This window comes from Rattus norvegicus, chromosome 19, assembly GCF_021556685.1.
Source record: "Rattus norvegicus strain SHRSP/BbbUtx chromosome 19, alternate assembly SHRSP_T2T, whole genome shotgun sequence".
NCBI lineage: Eukaryota > Metazoa > Chordata > Mammalia > Rodentia > Muridae > Rattus > Rattus norvegicus.
Window position 1 is genome coordinate 13,819,587 of NC_141552.1, and position 16,953 is coordinate 13,836,539.

The following is a 16,953-nucleotide window of genomic DNA, read 5'->3' on the forward strand; positions in this document are numbered from 1 at the left end:
TGGATTGGTATTTTGATGGGGATTGCATTGAATCTGTAGATCGCTTTTGGTAAAATGGCCATTTTTGCTATATTAATCCTGCCAATCCATGAACATGGGAGATCTTTCCATCTTCTGAGGTCTTCTTCAATTTCTTTCTTCAGAGGCTTGAAGTTCTTATTGTACAGATCTTTTTTTTTTTTTATTAACTTGAGTATTTCTTATATACATTTCGAGTGTTATTCCCTTTCCCGGTTTCCGGGCAAACATCCCCCTCCCCCCTCCCCTTCCTTATGGGTGTTCCCCTCCCAACCCTCCCCCCATTGCCGCCCTCCCCCCATAGACTAGTTCACTGGGGGTTCAGTCTTAGCAGGACCCAGGGCTTCCCCTTCCACTGGTGCTCTTACTAGGATATTCATTGCTACCTATGGGGTCAGAGTCCAGGGTCAGTCCATGTATAGTCTTTAGGTAGTGGCTTAGTCCCTGGAAGCTCTGGTTGCTTGGCATTGTTGTACATATGGGGTCTCGAGACCCCCTTCAAGGTCTTCCAGTTCTTTCTCTGATTCCTTCAACAGGGGTCCTATTCTCAGTTCAGTGGTTTGCTGCTGGCATTCGCCTCTGTATTTGCTGTATTCTGGCTGTGTCTCTCAGGAGCGATCTACATCCGGCTCCTGTCGGCCTGCACTTCTTTGCTTCATCCATCTTGTCTAATTGGATGGCTGTATATGTATGGGCCACATGTGGGGCAGGCTCTGAATGGGTGTTCCTTCAGTCTCTGTTTTAATCTTTGCCTCTCCCTTCCCTGCCAAGGGTATTCTTTTTCCTCATTTAAAGAAGGAGTGAAGCATTCACATTTTGATCATCCGTCTTGAGTTTCGTTTATTCTAGGGATCTAGGGTAATTCAAGCATTTGGGCTAAAAGCCACTTATCAATGAGTGCATACCATGTATGTCTTTCTGTGATTGGGTTAGCTCACTCAGGATGATATTTTCCAGTTCCAACCATTTGCCTACGAATTTCATAAACTCCTTGTTTTTGATAGCTGAGTAATATTCCATTGTGTAGATGTACCACATTTTCTATATCCATTCCTCTGTTGAAGGGCATCTGGGTTCTTTCCATTTTCTGGCTATTATAAATAAGGCTGCGATGAACATACTGGAGCACGTGTCTCTTTTATATGTTGAGGCATCTTTTGGGTATATGCCCAAGAGAGGTATAGCTGGATCCTCAGGCAGTTCAATGTCCAATTTTCTGAGGAACCTCCAGACTGATTTCCAGAATGGTTTTACCAGTCTGCAATCCCACCAACAATGGAGGAGTGTTCCTCTTTCTCCACATCCTCGCCAGCTTCTGCTGTCACCTGAGTTTTTGATCTTAGCCATTCTCACTGGTGTGAGGTGAAATCTCAGGGTTGTTTTGATTTGCATTTCCCTTATGACTAAAGATGTTGAACATTTCTTTAGGTGTTTCTCAGCCATTCGGCATTCTTCAGCTGTGAATTCTTTGTTTAGCTCTGAACCCCATTTTTTAATAGGGTTATTTGTTTCCCTGCGGTCTAACTTCTTGAGTTCTTTGTATATTTTGGATATAAGGCCTCTATCTGTTGTAGGATTGGTAAAGATCTTTTCCCATGCTGTTGGTTGCCGTTTTGTCCTAACCACAGTGTCCTTCGCCTTACAGAAGCTTTGCAGTTTTATGAGATCCCATTTGTCGATTCTTGATCTTAGAGCATAAGCCATTGGTGTTTTGTTCAGGAAATTTTTTCCAGTGCGTATGTGTTCCAGATGCTTCCCTAGTTTTTCTTCTATTAGTTTGAGTGTGTCTGGTTTGATGTGGAGGTCCTTGATCCACTTGGACTTAAGCTTCTTCAGGGTGATAAGCATGGATCGATCTGCATTCTTCTACATGTTGACCTCCAGTTGAACCAGCACCATTTGCTGAAAATGCTATCTTTTTTCCATTGGATGGTTTTGGCTCCTTTGTCAAAAATCAAGTGACCATAGGTTGTGGGTTCATTTCTGGGTCTTCAATTCTATTCCATTGGTCTATCTGTCTGTCTCTGTACCAATACCATGCAGTTTTTATCACTATTGCTCTGTAATACTGCTTGAGTTCAGGGATAGTGATTCCCCCTGAAGTCCTTTTATTGTTGAGGATAGCTTTAGCTATCCTGGGTTTTTTGTTATTCCAGATGAATTTGCAAATTGTTCTGTCTAACTCTTTGAAGAATTGGATTGGTATTTTGATGGGGATTGCATTGAATCTGTAGATTGCTTTTGGTAAAATGGCCATTTTTACTATATTAATCCTGCCATTCCATGAGCATCGGAGATCTTTCCATCTTCTGAGGTCTTCTTCAATTTCTTTCCTCAGTGTCTTGAAGTTCTTATTGTACAGATCTTTTACTTGCTTGGTTAAAGTCACACCGAGGTACTTTATATTATTTGGGTCTATTATGAAGGGTGTCGTTTCCCTAATTTCTTTCTCGGCTTGTTTCTCTTTTGTGTAGAGGAAGGCTACTGATTTATTTGAGTTAATTTTATACCCAGCCACTTTGCTGAAGTTGTTTATCAGCTTTAGTAGTTCTCTGGTGGAACTTTTGGGATCACTTAAATATACTATCATATCATCTGCAAATAGTGATATTTTGACTTCTTCTTTTCTGATCTGTATCCCCTTGACCTCCTTTTGTTGTCTGATTGCTCTGGCTAGAACTTCAAGAACTATATTGAATAAGTAGGGAGAGAGTGGGCAGCCTTGTCTAGTCCCTGATTTTAGTGGGATTGCTTCAAGTTTCTCTCCATTTAGTTTAATGTTAGCAACTGGTTTGCTGTATATGGCTTTTACTATGTTTAGGTATGGGCCCTGAATTTCTATTCTTTCCAGAACTTTTATCATGAAGGGGTGTTGAATTTTGTCAAATGCTTTTTCAGCATCTAATGAAATGATCATGTGGTTTTGTTCTTTCAGTTTGTTTATATAATGGATCACATTGATGTTTTTCCGTATATTAAACCATCCCTGCATGCCTGGGATGAAGCCTACTTGATCATGGTGGATGATTGTTTTGATGTGCTCTTGGAGTCGGTTTGCCAGAATTTTATTGAGTATTTTTGCGTCGACATTCATAAGGGAAATTGGTCTGAAGTTCTCTTTCTTTGTTGGGTCTTTGTGTGGTTTAGGTATAAGAGTAATTGTGGCTTCATAGAAGGAATTCGGTAGTGCTCCATCTGTATCAATTTTGTGGAATAGTTTGGATAGTATTGGTATGACGTTCTAGGTATGATAGAATTCCGCACTAAACCCGTCTGGACCTGGGCCCTTTTTTTTGGGATACCTTTAATGACTGCTTCTATTTCCTTAGGAGTTATGGGGTTGTTTAACTGGTTTATCTGTTCCTGATTTAACTTCGGTACCTGGTATCTGTCTAGGAAATTGTCCATTTCCTGCAGATTTTCAAGTTTTGTTGAATATAGGCTTTTATAGTAAGATCTGATGATTTTTTTGAATTTCCTCTGAATCTGTAGTTATGTCTCCCTTTTCATTTCTGATTTTGTTAATTTGGACACACTCTCTATGTCCTCTCGATAGTCTGGCTAAGGGTTTATCTATCTTGTTGATTTTCTCAAAGAACCAACTTTTGGTTCTGTTGATTCTTTCTATGGTCCTTTTTGTTTCTACTTGGTTGATTTCAGCTCTGAGTTTGATTATTTCCTGCCTTCTACTCCTCCTGGGTGTATTTGCTTCTTTTTGTTCTAGAGCTGTTAGTTGTGGTGTCAAGCTGCTGACATATGCTCTTTCCTGTTTCTTTCTGCAGGCACTCAGCGCTATGAGTTTTCCTCTTAGCACAGCTTTCATTATGTCCCATAAGTTTGGGTATGTTGTACCTTCATTTTCATTAAATTCTAAAAAGTCTTTAATTTCTTTCTTTATTTCTTCCTTGACCAGGTTATCATTGAGCAGAGCACTGTTCAATTTCCACGTATATGTGGGCATTCTTCCCTTATTGTTATTGAAGACCAGTTTTAGGCCGTGGTGGTCTGATAGCACGCATGGGATTATTTCTACTTTCTGTACCTGTTGAAGCCCGTTTTTTGACCAATTATATTGTCAATTTTGGAGAAAGTACCATGAGGAGCTGAGAAGAATATACATCCTCTTGTTTTAGGATAGAATGTTCTATAAATATCTGTTAAGTCCATTTGGTTCATGACTTCTCTTAGTCTGTCTACGTCTCTGTTTAATTTCTATTTCCATGATCTGTCCATTGATGAGAGTGGGGTGTTGAAATCTCCTACTATTATTGTGTGAGGTGCAATGTGTGTTTTGAGCTTTAGTAAGGTTTCTTTTACGTATGTAGGTGCCCTTGTATTTGGGGCATAGATATTTAGGATTGAGAGTTCATCTTGGTGGATTTTTCCTTTGATGAATATGAAGTGTCCTTCCTTAACCTTTTTGATGACTTTTAGTTGAAAATTGATTTTATTTGATATTAGAATGGCTACTCCAGCTTGCTTCTTCCTACCATTTGCTTGGAAAGTTGTTTTCCAGCCTTTTACTCTGAGGCAGTGTCTGTCTTTGTCTCTGATGTGTGTTTCCTGTAGGCAGCAGAATGCAGGGTCCTCGTTGCGTATCCAGTTTGTTAATCTATGTTTTTATTGGGGAGTTGGGGCCGTTGATGTTGAGAGATTTTAGGAATAGTGATTATTGCTTCCCGTTATATTCATATTTGGATGTGAGGTTATGTTTGTGTGCTTTTCTTCTCTTTGTTTTGTTGCCAAGATGATTAGTTTCTTGCTTCTTCTAGGGGGTAGCTTGCCTCCTTATGTTGGGCTTTACCATTTATTATCCTTTGTAGTGCTGGGTTTGTAGAAAGGTATTGTGTAAATTTGGTTTTGTCATGGATCATCTTGATTTCTCCATCTATGTTAATTGAGAGTTTTGCAGGATACACTAACCTGGGCTGGCATTTGTGTCTCTTAGGGTCTGCATGACATCTGTCCAGGATCTTCTGGCTTTCATAGTTTCTGGTGAAAAGTCTGGTGTGATTCTGATAGGTCTGCCTTTATATGTTCCTTGACCTTTTTCCCTTACTGTTTTTAATATTCTTCCTTTATTTTGTGCATTTGGTGTTTTGACTATTATGTGATGGGAGGAGTTTCTTTTCTGGTCCAATCTATTTGGAGTTCTGTATGCTTCTTGTATGCTTATGGGTATCTCTTTCTTTAGGTTAGGGAAGTTTTCTTCTATGATTTTGTTGAAGATATTTACTGGTCCTTTGAGCTGGGAGTCTTCACTCTCTTCTATACCTATTATCCTTAGGTTTGATCTTCTCATTGAGTCCTGGATTTCCTGTATGTTTTGGACCAGTAGCTTTTTCCGCTTTACATTATCTTTGACAGTTGAGTCAATGATTTCTATGGAATCTTCTGCTCCTGGTATTCTCTCTTCCATCTCTTGTATTCTGTTGGTGATGCTTGTATCTACGACTCCTTGTCTCTTCTCTTGGTTTTCAATATCCAGGGTTGTTTCCATGTGTTCTTTCTTGATTGCTTCTATTTCCATTTTTAATTCCTTCAACTGTTTGATTGTGTTTTCCTGGAATTCTTTCAGGGATTTTTGTGATTCCTCTCTGTAGGCTTCTACTTGTTTATTTATGTTTTCCTGTGTTTCTCTAAGGGAGTTCTTCATGTCTTTCTTGAAGTCCTCCAGCATCATGATCAAATATGATTTTAAATCTAGATCTTGCTTTCCTGGTGTGTTTGGATATTTCCTGTTTGCTTTGGTGGGAGAACTGGGCTCCAATGATGCCATGTAGTCTTGGTTTCTGTGCTTGCCTCTGGCCATCAGATTATCTCTAGTGTTACTTTGTTCTGCTATTTCTGACAGTGGCTAGACTGTCCTATTGGCCTGATTGTCAGGAGTGCTGTAGACCTGTTTTCCTGTTTTCTTTCAACCAGTTATGGGAACAGAGTGTTCTGCTTTCGGGCGTGTAGTTTTTCCTATCTACAGGTCTTTAGCTGTTCTGTGGGCCTGTGTCTTGAGTTCACCAGGCAGGTCGCTTGGAGCAGGAAGGTTTGTCTTACCTGTGGTCCTGAGGCTCAAGTTTGCTCGTGGGGTGTTGCTTATGAGCTCTCTGAGGCGGCAGCAACCAGGAAGATCTGCACCGCCCTCTCCGGGAGCTTCTGTGCCCCAGGGTTCCAGATGTCGTTTGGTGGTTTCCTCTGGAATCAGTAATGTGGGCAAAGTCTAGTCTCTTCTGGTTTCCCGGGTGTGTCTGCCTCTGTGAAGGTTTAGCTTACCCACCCACAGGATTTGGGTGCAGAGAACTGTTTATCTGGTCGGTCCCTTCAGGTTCCGGCAGTGTATCAGACGCACGGGACCTGCTGCTCCTATGCGCTTATCTCCAGGAACCCAGAGGCCGTATACAGTTTCCTTTGGGCCAGGGATGTGGGCAGGGGTGGGCAGTGTTGGTGGTCTCTTCCGCTCTGCAGTCTCAGGAGTGCCCGCCTGCCCGGGTGGTGAGCTCTCCCACGGGGTTTGGGAGCAGTGAGCTGCTGTGGCCAGGGATCCGAGAGTTTTAGATATATTTCTTTACTTACATTTCAAAAGTTATTCCCTTTCCTAGTTTCCTGTCCTTAAGCCCCATCCCCTCCCCTCCCCTCCCCCGTACGGGTATTCCCCCTATACATCCCCCCTACTACCGCCCTCCCCCATATTCTCCTGCACTGGGGGTTCAACCTTGGCAGAACCCTTCCCCTGATGCCCCAACAAGTCTATTCTCTGGTACATATGCAGTTGGAGCCCTGGGTCTGTCCATGTACAGTCTTTGGGTAGGGGTTTAGTCCCTGGAAGCTCTGGTTCGTTGGCATTGTTGTTTTGATGGGATTGCAAGTTCCTTCAACTCTTTCAATCCTTCCTGTAATTCTTCCAAAAGGGGGTCCTGTTCTCAGTTTGGTGGTTTGCTGCTGGCATTGACCTCTGTATTGGACATGGTCTGGATGTGTCTCTCAGGAGAGATCTATATCTGGTCCCTTTCTGCATGCATTTTTTTTTTTAGCTTCATCCATCTTATCTAGTTTTGATGGATATATATATATATACATATACATATACATATACATATACATATACATATACATATACATATACATATATATATATATATATATATATATATATATATGCGCGCCACATGTGGGGCAGGCTCTGAATGGTTGACACTATTTTTAAGTGCTTTTTAAAAAGTAAAGACTGCAAGCAGACTGAAGCAATGGTTCTTTACATCAAGTACATAGTTCTACGCCTGAAAGCCAAACTCTCTGGCAGATCGCTTCATATCCCAGTTCTCTCAACATTCGTCTAAACCAGTCAGTTTAATGTTCTGAAAGTACAAAAATTTCAGTAAATTGATAATTTCTGAGTGTTATAGGCTGCTGTTCTTTCTTTCTTTAAAATTAAATGTATCCCCAACATAAGGAGTTTGTAACCAATGTTCGATCATGTGAAGTTTTGTTGAATTTCATTATGTTTATAGCTAAATCATTACATTTTAATTGAATTAAAACTTTCTAAACAACAACAACAACAACAACAACAACAACAGACAACTAAAATAGAAACACCTAAAGGCTTAGGACCAGGGATTTATTCTGTAAAATACAATGTGAAAAATGTTGATTTTTCTTCTGAAATAATTTATACATATTCCTTACATTGCATAGCATCTTTGTTGAAAAACAGTATTTTAAAAATATTTTTAATGTTCACTCCCATGGCGTTTTCTAAACATATGCATGACATAGGCTTTTATTATTATTACTAAGCCTATTGGCTAAAATGTTTCTCCAGTAATCATAGGAAACATCCACTGAGGCTGATTAAATTATAGAGTGGTGAAAACAGGGAAGAAAAGGACCTAGATCGGCTTCATCTGAAGGGCACAGTCATTTTCTGAAATCTTAAACATTTCTAAAAAGTTTAGGAATAAATTTTCGTAGAAAAAGGGAAGAAAACTAGATCATAAGAATCAAGACCGATCCTGATTTCTATCCATTTGATTGAAATTTTAAGTGGGTGACTAGGACATCACTCTTTGAAGCTCACGTTGTAAAATGGTGGAGCAGGGTGCTTGCTTTGATGATCTGATCCTGCTACACCCGATGCTTACCAAAGCTGAGCTGCAGTTACCGGTAACGGTTTCCAAGTCAAAGGTGAGATAGGAGCAAAGGCCTGTCCTCGACACCTATCCTACAAGAGGGGCAATCTCACAACACAACCTGCATGGTGTGAACACTGCTCCTTTGTGGGGTCATCTGTTCTGCCGTTGTTGCGGTAGTCGTCCCGCTCGAAGGTCTATTTGCCTTCCTGCTTCAGTATGTTCAATAAAGCCCTTCTAACTTGATATTCCAACAAACAACCTTTCCACCACTCATTTCAAAACTCTTTCTTACTTATCTCATTCTAAGAGAATAAAACCATGGCATGAGTTCTAGTTTGGAAAAATGTTCTTTTTTTTTTAAAACTCTAGATTTTAGTGATTTATTTTTCCCTTCTTTTTTATGTTTTTTCTTGCTTTTAAAAACTTTTTTATTAGATATATTTCTTTACTTACATTTCAAATGTTATTCCTCTTCCCAGTTTCCTGTCCATAAGCTCCCATCCCCTCCCCTCCCCCTCCCCCGTACCGGTATTTCCCCCATACACCCCCCTTACTGCCACCCCCCCATATTCCCCTGCACTGGGGGTCAAACCTTGGCAGGACCAAGGGCTTCCCCTTCCACTGGTGCCCCAACAAGGCTATTCTCTGCTACATATGCAGTTGGGGCCCTGGGTCAGTCCATGTATAGTCTTTCAGTAGTGGTTTAGTCCCTGGGAGCTCTGGTTGGTTGACATTGTTGTTTTTATGGGGTTGCAAGCTCCTTTAACTCTTTCAACACTTCCTCTAATTCCCCCCAAGGGAGTCCTGTTCTCAGTTTGGTGGTTTGCTGCTAGCATTGACCTCTGTATTGGACATGCTCTGGATGTGTCTCTCAGGAGAGATCTATAGCTGGTCCGTTTCAGTATGCATTTTTTAGCTTCATCAATCTTATCTAGTTTTGGTGGCTGTATATATATGGGCCACATGTGGGTTAGGCTCTAAATGGCCATTATTTGAGTCACTGCTCTAAACTTTGCTTCCATATCCCCTCCTATGGATATTTTTTCACCTTTTAAGAAGGAATGAGAGCATCCATATTTTGGTCATCCTTCTTGAGCTTCCTTTGGTCTGTGGATTGCATTTTGGGTAATTTGAGCTTTTTGGCAAAAATCCATCAATGTAATCCACTATATAAACAAACTCAAAGATAAGAACCACATGATCATTTCATTAGATGCTGAGAAAGCATTTGACAAAATTCAACACCCCTTCATGATAAAAGTCCTGGAAATTGCATCTTGGGTAATTCGAGCTTTTTGGCTAATATCCACTTATCAATGAATGCATATCAAGTGTGGTTTTCTGTGATTGAGTAACCTACCTCAGGATGATATTTTCTAGTTCATTCCATTTGCCTATGAATTTCATGAAGTCATTGTTTCTGATAGCTGAGTGATATTCTACTGTGTAGATGTACCACATTTTCTGTATCCATTCCTCTGTTGAAGGCATCTGGGTTCTTTCCAGTCTCTGGCTATTATAAATAAGGCTGCTATGAACATAGTGGAGCACGTGTCTTTGTTATATGTTGGGGCATCTTTTAGGTATATGCCCAGGAGAGGAATAGCTGAGTCCTCAAGTAGTTCAATGTCCAATTTTCTGAGGAACCTCCAGACTGATTTCCAGAATGGTTGTACCAGTTTGCAATCCCACCAACAGTGGAGGAGTGTTCCTCTTTCTCCACATCCTCGCCAGCATCTGCTGTCATCTGAGTTTTTTATCTTAGCCATTCTGACTGGTGTGAGGTTGAACTCAGGGTTGTTTTGATTTGCATTTCCCTGATGACTAAGGATGTTGAACATTTCTTTAGGTGCTTTTTGGCCATTTGATAGTCCTCAGCTGAGAATGTTTTGTTTAGCTCTGTACCCCATTTTTAATAGGGTTATTTGTCTCTCTAGAGTCTAACTTATTGAGTTGTTTGTATATTTTGGATATTAGCCCTCTATCAGATGTAGGATTGATAAAGATCCTTTCCCAATTTGTTGGTTGCTGTTTTGTCCTAACAACAGTGTCCTTTGCCTTACAGAAGCTTTGCAGTTTTATGAAGTCCCATTTGTCGATTCTTGATCTTAGAGCATAAGCCATTGGTGTTTTGTTCAGGAATTTTTCCCCAGTACCCATGTGTTCAAGACTATTCCCCACTTTTTCTTCTATAAGTTTGAGTGTATCTGGTTTGATGTGGGGGTCCTTGATCCACTTGGCCTTAAGCTTTGTACAGGGTGATAAGCATGGATCGATCTGCATTCTTCTACATGCTGACCTTCAGTTGAACCAGCACCATTTGTTGAAAATACTACCTTTCTTCCATTGGATGGTTTTAGCTCCTTTGTCAAAGATCAAGTGGCTATAGGTGTGTGCTTTCATTTCTGGGTCTTCAATTCTGTTCCACTGATCTATCTGCTTGTCTCTGTACCAATACCATACAGTTTTTATGACTATTGCTCTGTAATACTGCTTGAAGTCAGAGATGGTGATCCCCCAGAAGTTTTTTATTGTTGAGTATAGTTTTCACTATCCTGGGTTTTTTAATTATTTCAAATGAATTTGCAAATTGCTCTTTCTATCTCTATAAAGAATTGATTAGGAATTTTGATGGGGATTGCACTAAATCTGTAGATTGCTTTTGGCAAAATGGCCATCTTTACTATATTAACCCTGCCTATCCATGAGCATGGGAGATCTTTCCATCTTCTGAGATCTTCCTCAATTTCTTTCTTCAGAGACTTGAAGTTCTTGTCATACAGATCTTTCACTTGGTTGGTTAAAGTCATACCAAGATATTTTATGTTATTTGGGACTATTGTGAAGGGTGTCATTTCCGTAATTTCTTTCTCAGCCTGTTTATCTTTTGAGTAAAGGAAGGCTACTGATTTGTTTGAGTTAATTTTATAACCTGACACTTTGCTGAAGTTCTTTATCACGTTAAGTAGTTCTCTGGTGGAACTTTTGGGGTCGCTTAAGTTCATTATCATTTCATCTGCAAAGAGTGACATTTTGATTTCTTCCCTTCCAATTTGTATCCATTTGACTTCCTTTTGCTGTCTGATTGCTCTGGCTAGGACTTTGAGTATTATATTGAGTAAGTAGGAGAGAGTGGGCAGCCTTGTCTAGTCCCTGATTTTAGTGGGATTTCTTCAAGTTTCCCTCCACTTATTTTGATGTTAACTACTGGTTTGCTGTATATTGCTTTTACTATGTTTAGGACAACGGGGCATCTGAACACAGTGTTTCCAAAACTGGTGCTTAGCTGATGTCTTCCTTATTTTTATTCTGCCTGGGATGCTGGTCTGTGGCAAGGCATCATCCACATCTAGGATAGATCTTCTCTCCTCAGTTAAACCTCTGTGGTGACACCCTCAGAGATACCTGGAGAGGCATGTTTCCTCAGTAATACCAGGTTCAGTCATAAAATCAAGATAAACCATTATAAGGCCTAAGTAGAAAGTAAGCTTTCTTAGGACCTTAAGGTTTGTGTCTTGTAAAACTTCGATAAATAAACAGGACTTCTTTATTAATCAGTTTTTATAGGGGTGTCAGCCGTAAACATGAAAATTGTGAACAATATTGTTTTTCTTCTACATACATCTTTATTTTTCTTGAATCTATTTCAAAACAGTTCATTTTATTCAAACAAAAGACGGTAGCTATCATAACTTGATAATACATTGTTTCATTTTACAAAATAATACATATGAATTAGTTTGAATGGACCGTTTTGCCATTTTTTTTTCTAAAATTCAACTAATATAGCAGATAGAGTTCAGCTACCCAAGCAACTTTCTGAGGTTTGATTATTCAAATGGTTAAGATGCTATTTGTCAACTGTAGGTTACCATCCCTTTTAATTATATAGGTAATCAAACTAAGAACTGCCAATTCTCTCTCCTATTAATTGTTTGTAATCACCTACAGATTAAAACTGCGTGTGCAGTTAACTCTAAGAATTTATTAGTACAAAGGGATTGATAGAAAGGAAACAAAATGAGCTTAGCATTAGAGAGGCTCTGGGGACCCAAGACCACTAAACCCATTTGGTTCTGTCACGTCCTAATAAAGATATATTGGCTTTTCATTGGGCATTCTCCAGAGGCAGCTGCATGCACTGTTACTTCACAGCATTTAGTTTCTTTCTTGAGTGAAACCTTCTATGCAAAGTTCAAAGTGCTGTTGTCTTTTGCCAATGTCCAGATGAACTGAACAAATCTCTTGTTTGTGACGTGAGGGAATGCCGGGGAATCCTTTGCTCCCTCCCTTCTCCTCCCGTCCTCTCAGGCTTTGGTGGCACGCCCAGGTACACACAGCATTACCAGTTTTCTGTGAATCACTTGAACAATTTAGATTTCTAAAACAGCCATGCTTATTAGGTTTCAGAAACATAGCCAACCTGGTTAAATAATTGGCTTAGGTTGAGCACATAAATTTGAATAAAAATGGAAAAAAATCTTCCACCTGGAGGATACTTAAGAGACTATTACCATTCTAATTTTGAAGGTATTGGAGACTAAGGAAAGATGATGTGGTAAAAACATTTTGTCCTCCAAAAGGTGGTACTTTAAATCCTGTGAAATAATTTTTGTCCCCTCGTGGAGTGGTTTTGCTTGGGGGGTTTCATTTGTATGCTTTTGCTGGCTGGCATGCCGTTTAGTGCCAAATGGGTGCTGGGATCTAAGAAAAGGTCGAAGCATTTTCAGTTGTGTCTAGGTTGGCAATGAGATATGCAGAAGACAGCAGAATAATACGAACTCCTGGTATTTTCCAAGCCCACGTGTGTTCTTTGGTTGGTGGCTCAGAGCTCCCAGGGGTGGTTTAGTTGTCGCACTCATCATTTTCTTAAGGAAAAGATTGCCGTAGAATTCCACAGAAGAACGGAGGGTGTCTGTTGTCTGTCCATTTTCTCTCTCACTTTAGCGCCGTTAACAATTTCATTTACTTTGCATTTTTAAAACTTATTTCTTAATAATTTTCTGGATTTCCTTTTAATGTACTTACATGTCAGAGACATTTACTTTTTATGTGTGCAACTCACAAATAGGATTTTACTCGAAGTCTCCTTAAAAAACAAAACAAAACAAAAAACAAAACAAAAAACAAAGGGGTCAACATTCTTGGAGAAGTGAGTCCCCGAGGGTGAAATGGTTAGCTTGCTGCCTGCACACTGGATGCGCTTTACTGTGCTAATTAATTCAAGTCTCTCTTCGTGCAGGGCCATCGCTTCTTCATCTCTCTCTGATGAGATGACAAGATGTGATTTTAACACAGAAAAGTGAGCCCACAAAGATGTTTTGCTTTCCTTCTTGTGTTATAAAGCACTATGATCAGTATGTACTCGTCTTAGATAAATATTATTTTAACCTCCATCAATATTTCCAGCTGACAGGACTCTTTATGATCAGAGGAGTGCTGCATTGATGAGATCTTCCCATTTGCCTCATGAATCTGCTCAGACTTTATCAGGAGCCTCAATAATATTTAAGGATTATTTTATCGTAAGTATTTTTTAAATATGCACATGTCATTTACTTGCCGTTGTTTTTTTCCCTCTCAGTAAAATACTGGGTCGATTTTGATGAAAAAAAAAAGCCATGAAATTTTACAGTGAGCCTAGTTCATTTCTTTTTTTTTTTTTTTTTAATTAACTTGAGTATTTCTTATATACATTTCGAGTGTTATTCCCTTTCCCGGTTTCCGGGCAAACATCCCCCTCCCCCCTCCCCTTCCTTATGGGTGTTCCCCTCCCAACCCTCCCCCCATTGCCGCCCTCCCCCCCACAGTCTAGTTCACTGGGGGTTCAGTCTTAGCAGAACCCAGGGCTTCCCCTTCCACTGGTGCTCTTACTAGGATATTCATTGCTACCTATGAGGTCAGAGTCCAGGGTCAGTCCATGTATAGTCTTTAGGTAGTGGCTTAGTCCCTGGAAGCTCTGGTTGCTTGGCATTGTTGTACATATGGGGTCTCGAGCCCCTTCAAGCTCTTCCAGTTCTTTCTCTGATTCCTTCAACGGGGGTCCTATTCTCAGTTCAGTGGTTTGCTGCTGGCATTCGGCTCTGTATTTGCTGTATTCTGGCTGTGTCTCTCAGGAGCGATCTACATCCGGCTCCTGTCAGTCTGCACTTCTTTGCTTCATCCATCTTGTCTAATTGGGTGGCTGTATATGTATGGGCCACATGTGGGGCAGGCTCTGAATGGGTGTTCCTTCAGTCTCTGTTTTAATCTTTGCCTCTCCCTTCCCTGCCAAGGGTATTCTTTTTCCTCATTTAAAGAAGGAGTGAAGCATTCACATTTTGATCATCCGTCTTGAGTTTTGTTTGTTCTAGGGATCTAGGGTAATTCAAGCATTTGGGCTAATAGCCACTTATCAATGAGTGCATACCATGTATGTCTTTCTGTGATTGGGTTAGCTCACTCAGGATGATATTTTCCAGTTCCAACCATTTGCCTACGAATTTCATAAACTCGTTGTTTTTGATAGCTGAGTAATATTCCATTGTGTATATGTACCACATTTTCTGTATCCATTCCTCTGTTGAAGGGCATCTGGGTTCTTTCCAGTTTCTGGCTATTATAAATAAGGCTGCGATGAACATAGTGGAGCACGTGTCTCTTTTATATGTTGAGGCATCTTTTGGGTATATGCCCAAGAGAGGTATAGCTGGATCCTCAGGCAGTTCAATGTCCAATTTTCTGAGGAACCTCCAGACTGATTTCCAGAATGTTTTTACCAGTCTGCAATCCCACCAACAATGGAGGAGTGTTCCTCTTTCTCCACATCCTCACCAGCATCTGCTGTCACCTGAGGTTTTGATCTTAGCCATTCTCACTGGTGTGAGGTAAAATCTCAGGGTTGTTTTGATTTGCATTTCCCTTATGACTAAAGATGTTGAACATTTCTTTAGGTGTTTCTCAGCCATTCGGCATTCCTCAGCTGTGAATTCTTTGTTTAGCTCTGAACCCCATTTTTTAATAGGGTTATTTGTTTCCCTGCGGTCTAACTTCTTGAGTTCTTTGTATATTTTGGATATAAGGCCTCTATCTGTTGTAGGATTGGTAAAGATCTTTTCCCATGCTGTTGGTTGCCGTTTTGTCCTAACCACAGTGTCCTTTGCCTTACAGAAGCTTTGCAGTTTTATGAGATCCCATTTGTCGATTCTTGATCTTAGAGCAGAAGCCATTGGTGTTTTGTTCAGGAAATTTTTTCCAGTGCCCATGTGTTCCAGATGCTTCCCTAGTTTTTCTTCTATTAGTTTGAGTGTGTCTGGTTTGATGTGGAGGTCCTTGATCCACTTGGACTTAAGCTTTGTACAGGGTGATAAGCATGGATCGATCTGCATTCTTCTACATGTTGACCTCCAGTTGAACCAGCACCATTTGCTGAAAATGCTATCTTTTTTCCATTGGATGGTTTGGGCTCCTTTGTCAAAAATCAAGTGCCCATAGGTGTGTGGGTTCATTTCTGGGTCTTCAATTCTATTCCATTGGTCTATCTGTCTGTCTCTGTACCAATACCATGCAGTTTTTATCACTATTGCTCTGTAATACTGCTTGAGTTCAGGGATAGTGATTCCCCCTGAAGTCCTTTTATTGTTGAGGATAGTTTTAGCTATCCTGGGTTTTTTGTTATTCCAGATGAATTTGCAAATTGTTCTGTCTAACTCTTTGAAGAATTGGATTGGTATTTTGATGGGGATTGCATTGAATCTGTAGATTGCTTTTGGTAAAATGGCCATTTTTACTATATTAATCCTGCCAATCCATGAGCATGGGAGATCTTTCGATCTTCTGAGGTCTTCTTCAATTTCTTTCCTCAGTGTCTTGAAGTTCTTGTTGTACAGATCTTTTACTTGCTTGGTTAAAGTCACACCGAGGTACTTTATATTATTTGGGTCTATTATGAAGGGTGTCGTTTCCCTAATTTCTTTCTCGGCTTGTTTCTCTTTTGTATAGAGGAAGGCAACTGATTTATTTGAATTAATTTTATACCCAGCCACTTTGCTGAAGTTGTTTATCAGCTTTAGTAGTTCTCTGGTGGAACTTTTGGGATCACTTAAATATACTATCATATCATCTGCAAATAGTGATATTTTGACCTCTTCTTTTCCGATCTGTATCCCCTTGATCTCCTTTTGTTGTCTGATTGTTCTGGCTAGAACTTCAAGAACTATATTGAATAAGTAGGGAGAGAGTGGGCACCCTTGTCTAGTCCCTGATTTTAGTGGGATTGCTTCAAGTTTCTCTCCATTTAGTTTAATGTTAGCAACTGGTTTGCTGTATATGGCTTTTACTATGTTTAGGTATGGGCCTTGAATTACTATTCTTTCCAGGACTTTTATCATGAAAGGGTGTTGAATTTTGTCAAATGCTTTCTCAGCATCTAATGAAATGATCATGTGGTTTTGTTCTTTCAGTTTGTTTATATAATGAATCACGTTGATGGTTTTCCATATATTAAACCATCCCTGCATGCCTGGGATGAAGCCTACTTGATCATGGTGGATGATTGTTTTGATGTGCTCTTGAATTCGGTTTGCCAGAATTTTATTGAGTATTTTTGCGTCAATATTCATAAGGGAAATTGGTCTGAAGTTCTCTTTCTTTGTTGTGTCTTTGTGTAGTTTAGGTATAAGAGTAATTGTGGCTTCGTAGAAGGTATTCAGTAGTGATCCATCTGTTTCAATTTTGTGGAATAGTTTGGATAATATTGGTATGAGGTCTTCTATGAAGTTTTGATAGAATTCTGCACTAAACCCGTCTGGACCTGGGCTCTTTTTGGTTG

General features: G+C 40.0%; 1 protein-coding gene across 4 annotated transcripts in view; it reads left to right on the forward strand.

Moving 5' to 3' along the window:
- The window catches only part of LOC147998803 (IQ domain-containing protein M-like), a 208,622-nt gene that overhangs the window by 73,645 nt on the left and 118,024 nt on the right, over window positions 1-16,953 (forward strand). For all 4 annotated transcript variants that reach the window (XR_015643767.1, XR_015643765.1, XR_015643766.1 and 1 more), the window contains one exon: window positions 13,554-13,669. Coding sequence is in view for 1 of the 4 variants with exons in the window: in XM_087595439.1 (XP_087451565.1) it covers window positions 13,554-13,669 (116 nt within the window). In the remaining 3 variants the exon portion in view is untranslated. The remainder of the gene's footprint in view (window positions 1-13,553; window positions 13,670-16,953) is intronic.